The 13834-nt window shown below is 57.1% G+C and overlaps 2 protein-coding genes across 10 annotated transcripts; both read left to right on the forward strand.

Annotated features, from left to right (window-relative positions):
• The first annotated feature begins 389 nt into the window (after positions 1–389).
• Positions 390–5747, forward strand: EXOC3L1 (exocyst complex component 3 like 1). 6 transcript variants are annotated; one of them, XM_074314753.1, is made up of 14 exons: positions 390–678; positions 950–1030; positions 1227–1402; positions 1484–1703; positions 2249–2861; positions 2941–3058; positions 3194–3319; positions 3418–3518; positions 3728–3838; positions 4614–4743; positions 4884–4976; positions 5058–5213; positions 5305–5429; positions 5520–5747. In XM_074314753.1, exons 2-14 carry the CDS (start codon positions 985–987, stop codon positions 5707–5709), a joined length of 2205 nt encoding a protein of 734 aa, XP_074170854.1. In that variant the 5' UTR covers positions 390–678; positions 950–984; the 3' UTR covers positions 5710–5747. The 6 variants fall into 6 exon arrangements, with proteins under 6 accessions (XP_074170854.1, XP_074170851.1, XP_074170850.1 ...); XM_074314752.1 differs by having other exon boundaries at positions 396–678; positions 835–1030; positions 1242–1402; positions 4854–4976; XM_019755544.2 differs by having other exon boundaries at positions 396–678; positions 4854–4976.
• A 144-nt stretch (positions 5748–5891) lies between these two features.
• MATCAP1 (microtubule associated tyrosine carboxypeptidase 1) lies at positions 5892–13656 on the forward strand. 4 transcript variants are annotated; one of them, XM_019755603.2, is made up of 7 exons: positions 5892–6275; positions 8802–9427; positions 9509–9652; positions 9908–10040; positions 10865–11170; positions 11262–11359; positions 12333–13656. In XM_019755603.2, exons 2-7 carry the CDS (start codon positions 8858–8860, stop codon positions 12495–12497), a joined length of 1416 nt encoding a protein of 471 aa, XP_019611162.2. In that variant the 5' UTR covers positions 5892–6275; positions 8802–8857; the 3' UTR covers positions 12498–13656. The 4 variants fall into 4 exon arrangements, with proteins under 4 accessions (XP_019611162.2, XP_019611189.1, XP_019611177.2 ...); XM_019755630.2 differs by having other exon boundaries at positions 5893–6275; positions 9353–9427; XM_019755618.2 differs by lacking the exon at positions 5892–6275 and adding an exon at positions 6583–6767.
• Positions 13657–13834: the final 178 nt, after the last annotated feature.

Genomic DNA, 13834 nt, shown 5'->3' on the forward strand with positions numbered 1-13834 from the left:
GGGTAGATTTGGATGGTTCACCAATGACCACTACATTATTACTATCCTGTAGTCCCTTCCGTGGCCCCCTTTAACTCTCAAGATAAACAGCTTTCATACCCTTTGGGCCCCTCTCCTGCCATCACCTACCACAAGCATTCTTCACAACAGCCTGTGATCTCTCACTCCTCTGTAGAGGTACACACCCTCCTCTGAGGGGCCCATCAACACAGTTTTCATATTGTGACATTGTTGTCTGCATCCGTGTTTGCACAACCCACTCTGCACCCCAGGTTGAGGCCACCTGGTTCATGTCTGTGTCCCGAGCACTAAGAGGTCCTGGGTGGACTCCCCGCCCCCCAAGGAAGTGGCGCCCTGCCCTCCCCACCCCATCCCACAGTGCAAATGCTCTTTCCTGTTGGGAATAAAATGCCAGAGTCAGTTTCCTTCCTTTCTCTACGTGGCCTTGGGGCAGGAAGGACCTTGGAGGGAGGAGGAGGCTCCTGGGCAGGGAGGTAGGACACAGGCTTCCTTGGGAAGAGGAATTTTGCTGTGTGCTGAGGTGTGGGCCAGGGCCACCCAGGCCCTCTGAGTTAGTGGAGGGAGTGTCCAGTTCTGCTGCGAGGGCTGGGGGAGAGGGCCATCTCAAGGCCAAGGCTGTGTGAGGAGGACGGAGGACTGGATGCCTGGTCAGGCTTGGTGAGTTCCATATCAGACTGTCCTCTGCAACTCAGCAGGTGAGGTCTGTGCCTACCCTGCGTCACTTGGCATCTACACAGGCAAAACTAAGAAACCCAGCAGGGGAAGGCTTCCAGGGTACCTGCCCATCACACCACCTCCCTTGCATTTCCGCAGGGGGCTGGACAAGAACTTCCCTCCTCCTTGGAGGGGCCTAGGCAGAACCTGCAGCTCAAAGGAGCATCCACTCTGCCTGCTCTAACCCAGATTCTTGCCCCAACTCCCACCTCAGCTCCCACCTCAGCTCCAGCTCCTGCGGGGCCTGTCATGGACTCAACAACCAAGAACGAAATGCAGCCTGCACTTCTCCCTGGTATGAGACCTTCCGGGTGGGTTGGGAGAGGGATGTGGCAAGAAAGATGGGAATGGTGGGGTTGGGTCCTCCTTGCCAAGTCTGGCTGGAGCTCTATCGGTCAGTGGGATGAGTGGACCACCCTGGGGGCCAGACTAAAGAGCAGGAAGGGGAGCAGTTTCGGCAGCTGCTTCCTTCAACTGACATGGCTGCCCAGGCTCTTCCTGCCCAGGCTCTGAGTGGCCGGAGCAGGAGAGGGCGGAGCGGCTAGCCCGGGGTGCAGCACTCAAGTGGGCCTCAGGCATTTTCTACCGGCCGGAGCAGCTGGCCAGATTGGGCCAGTACCGCAGCCGTGAGGTGCAGCGTACCTGCTCCCTGGAAGCACGCATGAAGGTGGGCATCCGGCAGGGGGCAGGAGTGCTGGGGCTGGGCGGCAGGGCTGGCCAGGCCTCACTGGCTGCCTCCCTCCCACAGTCAGTGGTGCAGTCATACCTGGAGGGTGTGAAGACTGGTGTGTGGCAGCTGGCCCAGGGCCTTGAGGCCATGCAGGAAGCCCGTGAGGCCCTGGGCCAGGCCCATGGGTTGCTCCGGGGCATGGCCGAGACTGTACAGGCACTAGAGCCCCTGCGGGAGCAGGTCAGCCAGCACAAGCAACTGCAGGCCCTGTCTCAGCTGCTGCCCCGGCTGCAGGCAGGTGAGTATGCAGGGGCCCTGGGCCTCAGCCATCCAACAGTTAGTCAACAAACACCCATCAAGGGGCTGGGGCACTAGTGGGAGACTGCGTGGAGGGACACACCAGGAACCTCCCAGAGAGTAACTCAGGCTTCAGATGGCATATGAAGCAGGGTGCACATTAGCTCATTCTGGTGTTCCTGAGCATGGGATGTCTGAGTCAGGAAGGACACCCAGTCAAGTGGCTCTGGCCATCCTTGTTGTTAAATTGAAATATTTCCCTAACAGAGTGGGTGAATAGCCATTAGAATGATCCTTCAGTTCCTCCCTGCCTTCTTTCCAGGATCCCTGACTTCCTCATGTCCCTTTAGCTCAAGGGTTTACCCCTGGCCCACCCGGCCTCTAGGACCTTCCCTGGATCCTTTCAGATTGGCTAATGCTCTACTATACTGGTTATTAAATATTTTACACATCATCCCAGCCCCAGGACCTCCGCATCTGATCCTGAATCCATTGCACAGGTGGGAAGGCTGAGACCCAGGGCGGTTTCCTCTTTTCCCTCCTTAGTGCCAGCTGCAGTGGCCCACACACAGTCCTTGATTGATGCCCACCGGCTCTTGGAGGCATATGTGAGCCTTCGAGAGCTTGAGCAGCTGCAAGAGGAGACATGGGCATCTCTGGGGGACATGGAGTTGCCAATCTTTGAGGGGTTGGGCCCTCTGTCTGAGGCACTGGGCCAGGCTGTGGAGGCAGCTGTAGGGGCCGCAGGACAGCTGGCACGGGAGGACCCAGCCCTGCTGGTGGCTGCTGTGCGTGTGGCAGAGGTGGAGACGGGCCGCACAACTTCCCTGGAGCAAGCCCCCCGGGACTGGCGGCAGCGCTGTCTGCGGGCACTACAGGAGGGCCTGGAGCAGGTCCACTTTGGGACACATCTGCTGCCTGGGCCAGGGGCCCTAGCAGGTTGGCTGGAGGCTCTGCGGGTGGCTTTACCAGCCGAGTTGGCCACAGCTGAGGCGCTAATAGCACCCTGCTGCCCACCGCACTACAAGGTGGTCCAGCTATGGGCCCACACCCTGCATAGTGGCCTGCGCCGCTGCCTACAGCAATTCCTGGAAGGGCCTGAGCTGGGAGCTGCTGATGCCTTCACCTTACTGCATTGGGCACTACATGTGTACCTGGGGTCAGTGCTCTTTGGGCAATGGGAAGTGGGTGGATTGGAAGCTGGAGGCTCAGTGTGACACTGGGCCACCTATCACCAGGCCAGAAATGATGGGGAGCCTGGACTTGGGGCCTGAGGCTGATGTGTCTCAGCTGGAGCCCCTCCTGACCCTGGAGAATATTGAGCAGCTTGAGGCAACATTTGTGTCCAAAGTCCGGGTGAGTAGTTGGGGCCCAGGTCCAGAGAAGCTCTGCTACCAGTTGTGGGCCTGTATTTGCAGAGTCACATGTCTAACTGTCTCTAGCAGGGTCAGTGCCCTGCTATATCCTGCTGCCCCTCATCCCTTCCCCCAGGCAAATGTGGTGCAGTGGCTGCAGAAAGCACTGGATGGGGAAGTAGCTGAGTGGGGCCGGGAGCAGGAGCCTGACACAGACCCATCTGGCTTTTACCACTCACCAATGCCAGCCATCGTGCTGCAGGTGAGTGGGAAGTGGTGGGCAGCTGGGCAGCTCCCATAGGGAAAGGGGAGGAGGGCAAGACTGGGACTCTGCTAATGGCTGCCCATTCCTGCCTGTAGATCCTGGAAGAGAACATTCGAGTAAGCAGCCTGGTCAGTGAGTCACTGCAGCGGCGGGTGCATGGCATGGCACTGTCAGAACTGGGAGCATTCCTGAGAAGGTCTGCCAAGGCACTGATCCATTCCCAACACCTGGCCTTGCTCCTGGGGCAGCCCAGAGGGGCTCTGAGAGAATAAGGCCCACCAGTGGGAAAAGGCTCCTTCAAACAGGGCCTTGAGTATCTTGGAGGTGGGGCTAGAGTACCCGGAACAGAGATTGTCGGGGCGCCAGAGTGACAGCAGGTACAAAAGCCACCTCTGCCCTTTGCAGCTTCAGTGATGCCCTGATTCGATTCTCCCGAGACCACCTCAGAGGGGAAGCAATGGCCCCTCATTATGTGTCCTACCTACTGGCTGCCCTCAACCACCAATCAGCACTCAGGTACCAGAAGTCTCCCACAGAACCCCACCTCCACTAACCCCTGACTGAATATCTATTAGGTATCTATTCAGCCACATTGGGCCATTAGGAACTTTGGACTCACATAGCTCTGGGGTTCCAATCCCAGTTCTACTAATTACTAGCTGTGTGACCTTGGGCGAGTTACCAAATCTCTCTGAATGTCACTTTTCTTATTAGTATTACATTATATTATATTATATGTATAAGAACTGGACCTTCTGAGAATCACATGCAATAACAGGTGTAAAGTACCTACCACAATGCCTGGCACATAGTCTCAAGCATTTATTTATTCAACATATACTTACCAGCTCCTACTCTGTGCCAGATAATGTCTGGGGTTACAGCAGTGAACAAAACAGAAAAAAAAAGCCCTTCCTCTTGGGTCTTACGTTCTTTGGGATGGGGTCAGAGAGAGCAGACAAACAAGTTGCTAATTTTTACTCCCTCCAGACTGGGATAAACTCTCTCCCCTTACGGATGAGTAAACAGAAACCGAAAGACATGACTTATGACTTGCTCAAGGTCACACCACGAATTAGAAGCTGGGCCGTCCGGGCTGTGTCCCTGTTAGCTCACTGAGCCTACCACTCCATGCTTTAGTTGACACCCCAGACCTTCAGAAGCGCGGGGAACCGCCCTTGCCCCCTCCCTCCACACACTTGCGCCACTAGGTGGCGCCCGAGCGGCTGGACAACGAAGGTCCGTTAGGGCCTTGGCCTTGGTCCTGAAGCCGTACTTTTGGTTGGTCCAGCTCCTCCGTGTCGGTCTTGCAGCCCGACGGGGTGGCTTTAGGAGCCTTGGCTCCGGTGGAGGCAGCGCTGGAGGAATTGCAGAGGAGGATATGCCGCCTGGTGTTAGAGGCACTGCTGGTGGAGCTACAGGTGAGGTTTCAGGTGGGGTGGGAGGAGATACAACGTATGTATGGAGGACTCTACGTGCAATACGGGATCTGCATCGGCCTTCCAGTCCCGCCTCTGTCCCCATCCCCTAGCCCCTGTTCATGGCTCTGCCCTCGCGCCAGTGGCTGTCGAGCCCGGAGCTGCTGGATGATGTGTGCGAGAGGACGGCGCGCTTCTGCCGGGATTTTTGGCGTGTGCGGAATCCCACTGTCCAGGTGCGACTTGGGGTAAGGAGGGTGAGGGGGGAGATCCAATGGAAAAGGGGTCCAGGACCCACCTGAGTGCCCTCCCCGCAGCTGCTGCTGGCCGAGGCTGAACGTACCGTGGTGCTGCAGTACCTGTGTGCGCTAATGCAGGGCCGCCTGGTGTGCCGTGGTGCCGACGAGCGGAACCAGGCTGCCGAGCGCCTGCAGCACGATGCCATGCAGCTCCGGGATCTTTTCCTCGATTTGGTGAGAGCTTGTTGGGCGAACAGATGGGTGGGAATCTCAGTGGTTGGGTGGGAGCCGAGGGCCCGCACGAGACCTACCCCGACGTGTTCAGGGCCTGGAGGAAAGCTTTCAATGTGCGCCGGTGCTCCTCACTCTGCGAAAGCTGCTGAACCTCCGCGACCCCACGATGCTTGGCTTGGAGGTGGCAGGCCTGCGGCAACAATTTCCTGACGTGAGGTGCGAAGACGGTCGCGAGAAGGGAGGAGGGAACTGGGAGGGACGAGGAGGGGCTGGGCGGGGCTGACGCACCTCCGTGGTGCCCCGTAGTGAGGATCACGTCTCCGCCCTCTTGGACCTGCGCGGGGACGTGTCCCGAGAGCAGCGCCTAGCTGCACTCAGCTCCCTGCAGGCCGGCCCGCAGCCATCGCCCCCCGCGGGTCGCCGCGCACTCTTCAGCCTCGTGCCAGCACCTACGCCTGCTCCATCCTCCTGCCTTCCTTCGGGGCCCTGTGCCTGACTCCCGACTGCCAGCAGAATAAAGCCTCGGCCCCTGTACGCGTGAATTGTGTGTGTTGGGGAAGGGAGGAGGTTGAAATAAGTGTCCGTGAAGATTAGGGGGTCCACACGCAGTGACACGCCTAAGGTATCCTGGCTCCAGTCCTGATATACCCGCTGTACCCCACCTATCCCAGCATCAGTGCCCGGGCTTCTGCCACCGTACGCGAACTGTATTCCCCCGTATCCATCCCGGGGCAGTGAGTTCGTGTCTCCCTGGCCCTGACTCCGAGGCCGGGTACCAAATGAAGCTCTGAAACCAGCCTGGACCTCGTGAAGAGGGCGGGCTCAAGACAACGCCCAGCCCATGGACGTGACCTAGTGGCGGACACCGTCCCTCTGCCTGGCCTGGCCCCACCCCCAGCTGTGTTCTCGGGCGCGCGCCGCAGCGGAGATTGACGCGAGTCCGCGCGCTGAGCGTGCGCGCGCCCGAGTGCGTGCGTCCCCGGCGAGAACTCCCGCGGGCCGGGAGGCCGGCGACCGGTGTTTCAGAGGGGGAACGGCGTCGGCGAAAAGAGCAGCGAACAGGTGGGGGTGCGGCACGGAACCCTTTCATCCCCTAGAGGCCGAAAAGGCGCGCGATGCGACCACGCCTTACTTACCAGGGAATTCCCCCTCCATTGTCCTCTGGCCCCGCCCTCCATTCGGCACGCCCTTTGTCTCATCCCCCTCCGTTTATTGGCTGCAGGTGACGCCCCTCTTCGATATACCCATCCCCATTGGCTCCTCTTTCACGTTATCCTCTACCGGAGTTTCCTATTGGCGCAGGCCACACCCTCTCATTTGTCACCAGACTCCGCCTTCAGTCTGGGTTCCTCCCCCAGCCATCTTTCATTCATTCTGCATCTAGTGTTGGGTGTTTGAGACAATGGGGTGAATCAAATCCTTCCCTGCCCTCAGGGAGTTCAGGAGATGGTGGGGAGACACGGACCTAGGCTATGAAAATGACAGCCTAGGGCGGTATAGAGGCCGCCTAGGCACTGGGAGCCTCTAAGACGCCTGGAAGGCTTCCCGGAGGAGGTGAGGCCTAAACCAAGCCCTGAAAATGGTTAGGTTTGCTCCAGGGAGACATTGGGAGGGCATTCTTGGCAGAAGGACCTGAGACATGAAAGAAACAGGCGTATTCTGGTAATTATGAAGAGGTAGGTGGAAGAAAAGGAGGAAAGATGAAGGGGGCTGGTCCAGTTAGAGGACAGAAGACCCTGAAGGAGTCCAGGAAAGTGTGTAGTTAGTTGAGGGGAGTGCAGCTTGAGGCCTGAAATCTTTTCAGTCAGCTGGTCCCTAGGCGGGTAGAAGGAAGTGGGATGGGGGGAACAGATCTGGATGGGGAAACAAAGTGCAAGGAAGGAATGATTCCAATTTTGAGAAGCAGAGGGCTCTTGAGCAACTGCTCTGGGTCAGGTACTATTCTGGGTTCTGGGAACACAATGAACACTCAAGGAAACAGCAGATAACTAACAAATATACTGTACTTCAGATGGTGACAACTGCTACAGAGAACAATACTGTGGGGAAGGGGAGATTGTGGTGTAGAGGAGAGGGGAGGTTTACTATTATATAGAGAGTGTTTGTTGTTAGGGAGGCTTTTCTAATATTTGTGCAGAAGTCAGAAGAAAGTGAGAGTGACTCCTGCAATTACATGGAGGGAAAACATTTCAGACAGAGGATGTGTTCAGTTTGACATGCCTGTTACACATTCCAGTAAAGATGTTGAATTGAGAACTGGCAACACTGGTCTGAAGTTTATGGAAGATGTCTGGGCAGATGATTTTAAAACCTTGAGAGTGGATGAGATCACCTAAGGAGTGAGCATAAATGGAAAAGGGGAGAGAAGTTTCCATAGAAGTTTCCAGGTCCTGGGGCATTACAGTGTTAAGAGGTCAGGAAGATAGGGATGACCAACAAGGAAGAGCAAGAACAAACAGCCAGTGAGGTAGGAGATTTGGTGAGCCAAGTGGATGAAGTGATTAATTGTCAAGTGCATGAAGATCATTGATGACCTTGGTCAGATCAGTTTCAATAGAGATTGGGGGGAAAAGCCTAACTGGAGTGAAATTTAAGAGAGAACAGGAAAGAAAGAAATGAACAATGAGCATAGATGACTCTTGACATGTGCTGCAGTGAGCAGCTAGAGGGGTGGTGCTATTGCTGGAGGAGTGTGGGGTCAAGTGAGGGTTTTGTTTTGTTTTGTTTTGTTTGACAAGAGAAATGACAGCATGTGTTTATGCTGATGGAAAGAATCCAGCAGAGAGGAAGAGTTTGATAATGTAGGAGATATAGGGGAGAGGAGAAATGCTGGAATTGTGTCCCTGAGCAGACAAGGGAGTTCAGAGCCTGGAGCCTTCAGTCAGTCTCTGGAGAGAGACTGGATTGGACTGAGCCCTCGTACAGAGTCAGGGGTGAGTGCCCCGACCATCTAGGAAGATGCTTCTGATAGGAGACATACCAGGGATTGGCTTGGATTTGCTGCAGTTTCCATCTGCCCCCCAAAAGCTGATTCTAAATTGGATTTGAACAGATAGCCCAGCGGAGAGAAAGCATTCCAGCTGGAGGGACTAACATAAGCAAGGGGTATGCAGGCATTCAAACTGACTGACGCCAAATGGTCTGGAGGAGGTGGGTGGAGCCAGGTGGGAGGGAAGGGGTAGAAATGAAAAATGCCATAGGTGGAAGGCAGGTAGAAGGTAGTGAGGCTCCCCTCACCCATCAACCCAGCAGCTGAGGCTATATTGTACCAGCTTCCAACCTGGGTGAGTGCTGAACACAGGGATTAGAATCATGAGTATGGGCTCAGGCCTTGCTATCAGGACCTCACAGGCTGAAGGGCATTCCAGGAACCACCATCTAGGTGGGTGTATAAGACTCTTCCTCCTGCTTTCTCCCAGCCCAGCTTGCTTTGGTGAGCCTGCTGAAGGGAATGGACACGGGTGGGGTTGAGAGGGCAGGCACCCAGACTCCGGGGGACCCAGCAAAGGCAGTGTGGAGCACAGGGCCTGCTGGTCCTCAGGCCACACCCACTCATGCTGTCCTCCACATGCCCTTCTGTGTCCCCAGAAGACGACAGTGTGGGGAGTTGGAGTGACCAGGCTGGATGTGATCCCCAGGACAGGATGGTGCTCGACTCAGGGGCTCAGGTGTATGAGCAGGCACTCCCCAGCCCACCAGCCAGTCCCTCATCCTTGGGCCGTAGGCTGAAGCCCTCAGACCAAGATGGGACACCGCTGTACCCTTGGCCTCGGTCCCTGGCCTTGCCCCTGGCTCTGTCAGTCTCCTCAGGCCTGCAGCCCCGGCCTGAGCGGCAGTCCTTCTCAGAGCTGCGCTTGGGCCGCCGTGGCCACATGCGTCGCAGTGAGAGCACCCACACCGTCAATAGTACTGGTCGGCGGGGGGGCAGCACCCAGGGTCGGGCCCTACCTGGACGAGGACGGGATCCAGGTGGGGGCACCCTGCGGTCTGCAGCCTCCCTGCCTCACATAGCTAAGACTCGAAAGGAGGTAGGCCGTGGTGCCAGCAGGAGCCCCTGCTTGTTGGTGGCCCTGCGGCCAACCAACATGGACCATGAGCGGGACAAGTTCTTCCAGTCCCATTACACCTACAACCCACAGTTCGAGTACCAGGAGCCGATGCCTACAGCTGTACTGGAGAAGTACTGTGAGGCCTCTGGACAGTTCATCCATCAGGTCAGTCAGCCTGCCCACCTTACCCTGGCCCTGACCACCCACGAGGCCTTGCCTGACCAGCCACTGCGGCCCTGTGTGCAGGCAGTTGGCATCATTGAAGCTGTCCTGGAGAAGTTTGGCACCTACGAACACTTTGAGGCTGCAACCGGGGGCCAGCTACTGACCAAGTGCCAGATCTGGTCCATTGTGCGCAAATACATGCAGAAGGAGGGCTGCGTTGGGGAGGTGAGCTTGCCCTGCCTACAAGGCCCCTCTTCTACATGCCCCAAACTAGGCTGCCCAGTGGGTGGTGCCAGGCCCAGCTCCATACCTGGCCAGCTAGTGACCCCTGGCAAGCCCCTGTCCCTGCCCCAATAAGGTGGGAGCTGGCTCTGAGCAGAGATGGTAACGGGTGGGTAGCCTGGCCAAGTGTCCAGCCTGGTGGCACTGTGGCATTAGTGGGTTGGTAGCCATGGCTCAGGACACTGCCGCTGCCTACAGGTTGTGGTGCAGCTGAGTGAAGACCTGCTGTCCCAGGCAGTGATGATGGTGGAGAATAGCCGACCGACACTGGCCATCAACCTGACTGGAGCCCGCCAGTATTGGCTGGAGGGCATGCTGCGGCACGAGATAGGTCAGGGTGTGGTAGGTGGGTGGGTGGGTAGGGATGAGAGGGACTGGGATGTGGGAGGCAGTGAGGGGCCCCAGTAACTCCAGCCCCGCTCTTTCTCCCCCTTCCCTTCGAGGATGGGCCCTTTCCCTTTGTGAGCAGTCACCTCTTCCCTCTGGCTCACAGAGGGAGGCCCAAACACCCCTGCCCACTCTGTGGGCTCACCCTCCTCTCTCACTCTTCTTGGGTATCTTTTTCTCCCTCCACTTTCTCTCTGATTTCCCTTGACAGTAGGGACAAAGCTGCTGGGGCCCCAACAGGCCAGCGGAAGAACGCTGAGGGTCCCACTAGCCCAGCCAACATATAGGCCCTCCAGGGTGGAAATGGAATTGGCTGAGGACACACAGAGCTAGGTTTAGGAGGGGACAGACCAGACTGGAGAGGAGAGCACAGGACACTAATTACTACTGTCTGTCCCTCATCATCAAGAATCCTGTTGCTCTGGGCAAAAGGTGGTTTTTGATGGGGACATCAGCATGACAATCAAAATGATATGGGTGTGCAGAACGCGGGGCTGGGGTGGTGTGTGAGTTCCTGCTCCTCTCTGGGGGGTTGGGGGGCAGTGGAAGTTCGGGAGAGGTGTGTGTTTGTAAGGACTCTTGCATGTGAAACTCTATGGGTCCTTGGGTGCAAATTCACCCCAGGAGGGTCTTCATGGGTGAGTATGCAAGGTGGGGCAGGGGCGGTGGAGAGGGTTTATGTGAGAGCCTGGGTCACTGGCTAGAGGTGCAGCAGGGTCGGTCCTCGGATGCCCCGCCCAGCGCTGCCTCCGCCTTGCTCTCCCACAGGCACCCACTACCTGCGGGGTGTGAACAACGCGCGGCAGCCATGGCACAACGCCGAGGGTCGGCTGCAGTACGGGCTGCGGCCAGCGAACCCCACCGAGGAGGGCCTGGCCAGCCTGCACAGCGTGCTGTTCCGCAAGCAGCCCTTCCTGTGGCGCGCGGCACTACTCTACTACACCATCCATCGCGCTGCGCGCATGTCCTTCCGCCAGCTTTTCCAGGACTTGGCGCGCTACGTGCAGGACGCTGATGTGCGCTGGGAGTACTGCGTGCGGGCCAAGCGCGGCCAGACGGACACCTCACTGCCAGGTAGGTGCCTACTGGGGGAAGTGCCCTGAGCTGGGGTTGGGGACGGGGCTGGCTTCAGGTGTAGGGGCTTACTGCTCTCCCGTGCCCACAGGCTGCTTCAGCAAGGACCAGGTGTACCTAGACGGCATCGTGCGCATTCTGCGGCACCGCCAGACCATCGACTTCCCGTTGCTGACCTCTCTGGGCAAGGTGAGTGGGGGACCACGGGACTTCATAGGTCCCAGGATTTCCTGATCCTCTGATGGATGCTCAACTGAGTCCTGGGTGCCAGGCCTCTGATGAGACGCAATGAGGCTAGCAGGTGCTTGATCTAGCTTGCAGGGTGTGTGTGTGTGCGTGTGTGTGTGTGTGTGTGTGGGGGGGGGGTGGATACTGCATCTCAAAGGAGGTATTCCAGGCCAAAGGAGCAGTCAGGAAGGAGGCCTGGGGAAAGAGGCTGGAGAAATGGCCAGGGACCAAGTCCCTGGCACTGGGTATTTTTGCCAGGCTGAAAAGGTGAACTTCACCCGAAGCAATGGGGTGTCAGAGGAGCTTGAAGCAGAGGAATGGCACAGATGTTTGCTTTAGAAGGCTCCTGGATGTCAGATGGGAGGTGGATTAGAGAGAGGGGCTTAGGGAAGGGAGTTCAGGGGGAAGAGGAGGAGGTCTTTCCAGTCACTCCTGTAGAACTGATGGAGAGGGAGGGTGAGCTGGAGAGCTCTTCCGAGTGGAATTCCTTGAACTCAGTGGCCAACCTTAGTGGGAGGGTGACAGAATCCAGGGCCCCTCCCTGGAATCTGACCTAGGGGACTGTGAGGAGGGTGGGGCTGGCATAAGGTGGCATCTAGGAGTTCACTGCTGGATGTGGGAAATCTGAGCTGCCTGAGAGCTATCCACGTGAAGGTGTTCAGAAGGCAGCTGGATACCAAGGTTTGGAAGTGAGGGGTGAAGCTAAGCAAGTGACAGGAGTAGGACTGTAGGACCTAGATGATAAAGTGTTGAGAGAAAGCGTGAACACCCAGGACTGAGCTTCAGGGTACATAACATTGGAGTGGATCAGGACGGGGAAGGGAAGAGTTCCAGGAACAATGGGCAATGAGCCATTCATCGGTAGAGATCTGGGACTAGCTGTCTGAAAGCCAGGGCCTCTGCCTACCCCTCAGGCCCAGCTTCCTCTCTACAGGTGTCCTATGAGGATATAGACCACCTGCGGCCCCATGGGGTACTGGACAATACCCGGGTACCCCACTTCATGCAGGACCTGGCACGCTATCGGCAGCAGCTGGAGCATATCATGGCCACCAACCGGCTGGATGAAGCAGAGCTGGGCCGCCTGCTGCCTGACTGATGCTGGCTGAGGGCTACAGACAGAGGGCCCCACATCAGCCCCCAGAACATGAAGCTGGCTGCTCTGTGCTTCCATGACCTGGGTGTTTCTTGGGGAACTGGAAGGGCAGGAGCATCTCAGGAGGGAGGAGCAGCAACATTAGCGGGTTTGTGTCCCTTGCTAGCCTCCCTGGGGCCTGGGGACCAGCTGCATGTCAGGCAAACTGAGTGCCCTCCTGCCTTTGTCTGTGGAGCAGAGGAGAGGCGTAGGGGCAGCAGGGAAGGTGAGCATGGATAGGGACGGGGAGTGGTTTCGGAGTAGAAACCTGTTCTTGCATGAGATGGCTTCAGGTATCTGTCTCCTCCAGTCTCCCTTCCCCCACCTGGCCCCTTGGTGCTCCTTCAGCTTCTATGCTGTCTACCTCTCACTGGGTCCTGGTGGGTGGTCTCCCTTTTCCTGGGGTGACTGCCTGAGCCTAAGGTCCTGGCTTTCACACAGACTCAAGGGGCAGGGTCCTGGTAGTTAGAGACCCAGCTGGGCTGGGATATGCTTTCCAGCATTTAGCCTGTCCTACTGGTCGTGTATTCCTTCCCTATTTATGTCGTACTTCCTGGGGCTGGGAGGCAGCAGCTTCTGCAGGTTTGGTGGGAAGGCAGAGGGCTCCTCTGGAAGGCACTGACTATTCTTAGCGCCACACACACACACACACACACACACACACACACTCACACACTCCTTCAGGCCTTGTGAGTGGAGCCTGAGTGCTCACTTGCCCCCCACCCCCTCCACTGGCCTCTGCTATCCTTATCTTTGCCCACACCCTCACAGCTGGTCTCTGGCAGAGGTTGGCATAGTCTGGCTACAGCCACAATCAAGCCTGAGGGGCAGGCCCCTAGTTTTTGTCCCAAGTCCTGAGTTCATCCTGGACCAGGAGAGGTGCAGAGATTGTGGTTGCCTCCAGTTTCACCTCAGACTCCGTTGTGTGAGATTGACCTAGTCCCACTCCCACTCTTGGCATTAGTTTTCCCAAATGTAAAACTTGGAAATGCAACTGGAAAGTCCTTGTTCATGTAGTCAGTGAATATGCGTAGAACGCCTTCTGTGTGCCAGTCACCGGTCAGAACCCTCACTGAGCTCCCAGTCCTGAGAGAAGCCAGACAATTAAAACAATTACAGTGAAGTGTGTGGTCTCTGTCTACCCACGATCCCTTCCTTTTTCTCTCTCCTCATCTTATTTCCCAATGCTGTGAGTGCTAGCCCTCCCTAAGTGGAGAGAAGTCCCTCTTCTCTTCTCTGGCTCTCTGCTCCAGGCCCAGGGGCTTTCATGGGGTAGGGCTGGTGACTACACATGCCCCCAA

Source organism: Rhinolophus sinicus, linkage group LG11 (assembly GCF_036562045.2).
Source record: "Rhinolophus sinicus isolate RSC01 linkage group LG11, ASM3656204v1, whole genome shotgun sequence".
Lineage (NCBI taxonomy): Eukaryota > Metazoa > Chordata > Mammalia > Chiroptera > Rhinolophidae > Rhinolophus > Rhinolophus sinicus.

Excerpts from the sequence above, each read along its gene's own strand:
- MATCAP1 (XM_019755603.2), top strand. The coding sequence starts at position 8,858 with ATGGTGCTCGACTCAGGGGCTCAGGTGTATGAGCAGGCACTCCCCAGC. Across the intron at positions 9,653-9,907 it reads AGGAGGGCTGCGTTGGGGAG|GTTGTGGTGCAGCTGAGTGA; the intron begins GTGAGCTTGCCC and ends CGCTGCCTACAG. Across the intron at positions 11,360-12,332 it reads TGCTGACCTCTCTGGGCAAG|GTGTCCTATGAGGATATAGA; the intron begins GTGAGTGGGGGA and ends TCCTCTCTACAG.
- EXOC3L1 (XM_074314750.1), top strand. The coding sequence starts at position 985 with ATGGACTCAACAACCAAGAACGAAATGCAGCCTGCACTTCTCCCTG. Across the intron at positions 3,059-3,193 it reads CATTTGTGTCCAAAGTCCGG|GCAAATGTGGTGCAGTGGCT; the intron begins GTGAGTAGTTGG and ends CCCTTCCCCCAG. Across the intron at positions 5,430-5,519 it reads CAACAATTTCCTGACGTGAG|TGAGGATCACGTCTCCGCCC; the intron begins GTGCGAAGACGG and ends GGTGCCCCGTAG.